The following is a 4,269-nucleotide window of genomic DNA, read 5'->3' as shown; positions in this document are numbered from 1 at the left end:
ATACTTTTTTATGTGATGCCGCATATACTCATACTCGTGGATTTATGACATACATGATATCAGAATTTGCGGTATTGGTTATCTGATATCCCAAATGGTCGTCACATAGGAATAAAGAAAGAGCGATAATACCTAGCACATGTAGGTTACACGAAACTTGATTGAACGTGCTTTTGGATTCTGAAGGCTTGTTTTTTTTTATAATATAATAATACTAAAAAGGGATGCCATCGTATCGCTGTACAAAGAAATATAGTAGTAGTTGCTTGCATAACCATACATAATTAATCATCTTCGGAGAACTTGCATTTCATACACATTTTTTGACGAATTCGACGATCCAAATGCTCAACGACATGCACAATGACGGAATCAGGATTTTACCTTAGCAGTGGCGAAATGTATATTTAAAAAATTTAGTGGTGGAGAGACTATATAAATTGGACATAATTTTTTTACATATAATAATTGCATTTTCTAAAATTCTTGTCGTGGCGGTCCGCCACCACTAAACCCCCTGATCCCATCCTTACATGCAGATAATTTAGAAGCATGAGGAGGATCGACCCAAGCTGACCTAAGAAGCAACTTGCAACGCTGTAAACTACGTTTTTTTGTATAATTGTTTATTATCTTGCCAATATCTTTGTGTATGTTGTTGTGATTTTGGTAAATGTAACTTTTTATTTTATTTATTTAATTGTTTTAGCATTCCAGCATGAATATAAAAAGGGCAAAGTTGAAAGATTTGTAAATTTAAGATATCAGTACAGATGAAACAGCTTATTTAGTTCAGTGTTTAAAATTCCGCACATATCAAACAGTTTTTCAGCGTAAGAAATTCAAATTTTAGTTTTCAGTACTTAATTTTAATTTTAATTTTGAGTTTCAGTTTTTTATCAAATAGCCCCTTAGTTTGGAGAGATTTTTGGGTGCAAATAGGGTACGGCTGACGTGGTATCCATGTAGCACATCCAAGCCGTCAAAAAATGCAACCAACGGCTCAGATTGAAAAGTACCGAACAGATTTTAAAAAAAAGAAGGAAAATAGTGTTTCAATCTGAGCCGTCGGTAGCATTATTTGAACGGCTCGGATGTGCTGCATGTGGTACCTGATTTGCACAAAAAAAATTCTCCTTAGTTTGTCAACAAACTGAATCTCATGATATATATTAAGAAATCGATCTCGTGGTAGAACAAGTTGGAGAAAATTGTTGAGCATTGGTATATTTTCCGTTTTGATTAATTTGCTTCAACCTACATAAACTATACGCCATAAAATTCCCAAAAGACATTATTAATTAAATCGAGAATGCCGTGTTTCTATATGTTACTGCATCAATTAGGCAAAGAAGGGACATTTACAGAGAGATTGCTCATACAAGCCAGTGAAACCCCCGGCCCCGGCCCCGGCTCCATTACAACAACAACAACACTCATTTGCGAAAAACAAACAAAAAGAAAATTAAACTCCATCTCTGATCTCTGATCTCCTCTCTCTATCGTCTCTTCAAGCTGGGGAAAGTCCCATATCGATAGAAACACCGACGGATCCCGCGGTAGCAAGGACCCACTGACTCGGTTTCTTTCCTCCTTCAAGGTGAATCGCAGGAGTATACCGTAGAGCCTCATTGCTATTAGTAATGATACTGTACTTCTTCCACTTCACCCTCTTGTCAGTAACGGCCCCAGGTCCCCTGTTTGCGTACTCTGCGATAACCGAGGTTTCGTGGTTGTTCGCGTTCGCCCATATCATCCACCCTTCGGGCTGGATCAAATCCCCGATCTCGCTCTGAATCACCGCGGTCTGCGAATACGCCTCCCACGGCCTCCCCAGGTAGGACTTGATGGTGAACCTATTTGGGACCAGTTCTGGCTCGGCTATGATCCTGCAGTTCTGGAGGACTAATCCCGCGATACTGTTTGCTTCTATGTTCCCGTCTGCGGTTACGGTGTTCTGCTGGTTTAGTTCTGGCATTCGCACCACGATGTCGCTGTTTTGAATCACGGCCGTGCCTTTGCCGAAGATGAAGTCGATGGTTCCGCTGATGTAGCAGTTGCGGTAGAACTGCCGGTTGGATTGGTAGTAGAGCGTGTCTTGGTACCCTTCGAACCTGCAGTCGATGTAGACCGATTGATCCGACTGGCTTCTGAACGCCACGGCCTGGTGTCCTTTTGTACCCGCGGTGTTTTGGAATCCGATACTCTTGGCAATGAACCCGGGTCCTTGAACAGCTGCCCACGCAAATCACGTAAACAAAATGAAAACCACAACTTACGTACGGAGCAAGGGAGGAGCCATCAAAATTTGGTGGATGGGGTCAAAATATTATCTTAAGTCATGGTGGCTCGCGTATTTCCTAGTATTTAATACGGGGAAGTAACATGGTTTGAGATAATACATGTGAATTCTTTAAGAAATGTGAGTTTGATTTACAAAGCTTTTGGAGGCCTTTTATATTTCAAAAAATGATATAGTACATGATATAAGTCCAATTGGGGTGTGTGTGTATATATATAATTCATGCATTAATTCCTATCCAACTTGGAAAACAATTAATTCTTCACAGTCTACATAAAATAAAATGTCTTCCTTGTAATTCGAATGGAATAGTACTTGGGGAGTGATTTTATAATTTATATATATAGAATGCTTGAGGCAAGAAAATGATTTTAGTGGGTCAAATTTGCAAAGTAAGTTTTAACAATATACAATTATATTATATAGACATTTAAAAAGTTGAGGGGCTGCCCATGCATGCATCCCCCCTTGGTACGGAGAAAGATTTTAGTAATGAATTGGCTGCTGCATGTTTTTATTTATTTATATATATACATACCGAATGTGGCAGTATGCATGGTTGGGGTTCCGTCGATGCCGCAGTTTTTGCGGCCGGTAACAATAGTCTTGGTTGGTCCATCTCCGTACATGAACACGTTGGCAGCACTCTTAGGTACCAAGACGATCTCATTGTAGATCCCGGCCTTAATGTAGATGATCCATTTTCCTTGACGCTTCTTTGGGATTGCAGCCACTGCGTCCTTGATAGTGTTGTACTGACCGCTTCCGTCTTTGGCGACAATGGCATTAGGAGTTACTGCACCGGTGGCCAAAAGCTTGCGATCGCCGGCCTGGAACCAGGTGGGGTACCCGTCGTGTCCAACCTCGGTCACTTCGAGAAGTCGGCGTGATTTGGTAGGGGTGGTGGTGGTGTTGGGCTTGAACATATCGAGGTTGATGTCAAAGGCTTGAAGGACGTCTGAGATCTTGGCAACAATGTTGATGGCATTGCTAGTGAGTTGAGTAGCGTTGACCATACCGTTCTCGATGGCAGACTTGTACTCAGGGACCTCGAGCTGTTCAAGGCATGATTGCTGGTACGAAACCACGGCGGTGAACCAATTCAATATTTCGAATTCCCGATCTTGCAATGAGTGCATATCGCTATCGCCGACCATGGAGAAGGCGGCTTGGAGGTCCTGAACAGCCCATTCCAACATCTCTTTGCAATCGTCCACGGCTAGCGCTTGGTTAGGGTGCTTGGCAGCATCAACCTTTACGGACTGAGCCACTTGGAATGCCTTGGCAGCCTCTTCGATGGTGGCATTAACGGCCGCCATGATGTAGTCCATAGGGGTGGCGCTTTCGTTCTTAGCCACATTGCCGAGGCTGTTAACGCAAGCGTCCTGGTAGTTAGTGGTGGAGCAGAAGCTGGTCACAGCTTTGGAGGAGGTTGCCACTGGGGCGGTTGCACTCGTGGTATCTCTCCCACCATGGCCTTTGTTCACCGCGACCACCACACCAATAGCCACGCCAACTACGAGGATGAGAGAGACTAATGATACTATGACTTTGCCTACCATTTTCGTTTTTGTGTTTTTTGATTCTTAACCTCCCCCCTCTCTCTCTTCAATCTTGAGAAATACGAGATCGAGGTAGCCGGAGAGATTAGAACAAAATGGATTTACACGAAGAACAAAAGAGAGAGGGAGAGAGATTTTCCCTCTCTTTGCCAGATGGCTGATGAGTATGATGGGACTTGCACGGGCAAGACTGATATAATGCTTGGGATTAGCCAAAAATAGGGTAAGGAGCCTCCTAGTTCTTCTCCCCTCCCCATGGTATACGCAATGCATGGATTTTTGACCACCTGGTGGTTTCATTCAAATGTAGTTAATTTAGGCTATTTTAGAACAACCACATTAACGAGCGGTAGAGAGCTCACATCGATGAGCGGTAGAGAGCTCGCGACGTTTAAGGAAAATTAT

General features: G+C 42.8%; 1 protein-coding gene across 1 annotated transcript; it reads right to left on the bottom strand.

Moving 5' to 3' along the window:
• Positions 1–1,301: 1,301 nt before the first annotated feature.
• Positions 1,302–4,042, bottom strand: LOC131313342 (pectinesterase-like). The gene is made up of 2 exons (XM_058341604.1): positions 2,841–4,042; positions 1,302–2,235 (listed from the first exon to the last, which is right to left on the bottom strand). The coding sequence occupies exons 1-2, from the start codon at positions 3,862–3,864 to the stop codon at positions 1,511–1,513; spliced, it is 1,749 nt and encodes a 582-aa protein (XP_058197587.1). The 5' UTR covers positions 3,865–4,042; the 3' UTR covers positions 1,302–1,510.
• Positions 4,043–4,269: the final 227 nt, after the last annotated feature.

The sequence above is a fragment of the Rhododendron vialii genome, chromosome 13a, assembly GCF_030253575.1.
Source record: "Rhododendron vialii isolate Sample 1 chromosome 13a, ASM3025357v1".
NCBI lineage: Eukaryota > Viridiplantae > Streptophyta > Magnoliopsida > Ericales > Ericaceae > Rhododendron > Rhododendron vialii.
The sequence above is the reverse complement of the archived record's forward strand: the minus strand, read 5'-3'. Positions and strand labels throughout refer to the sequence as shown.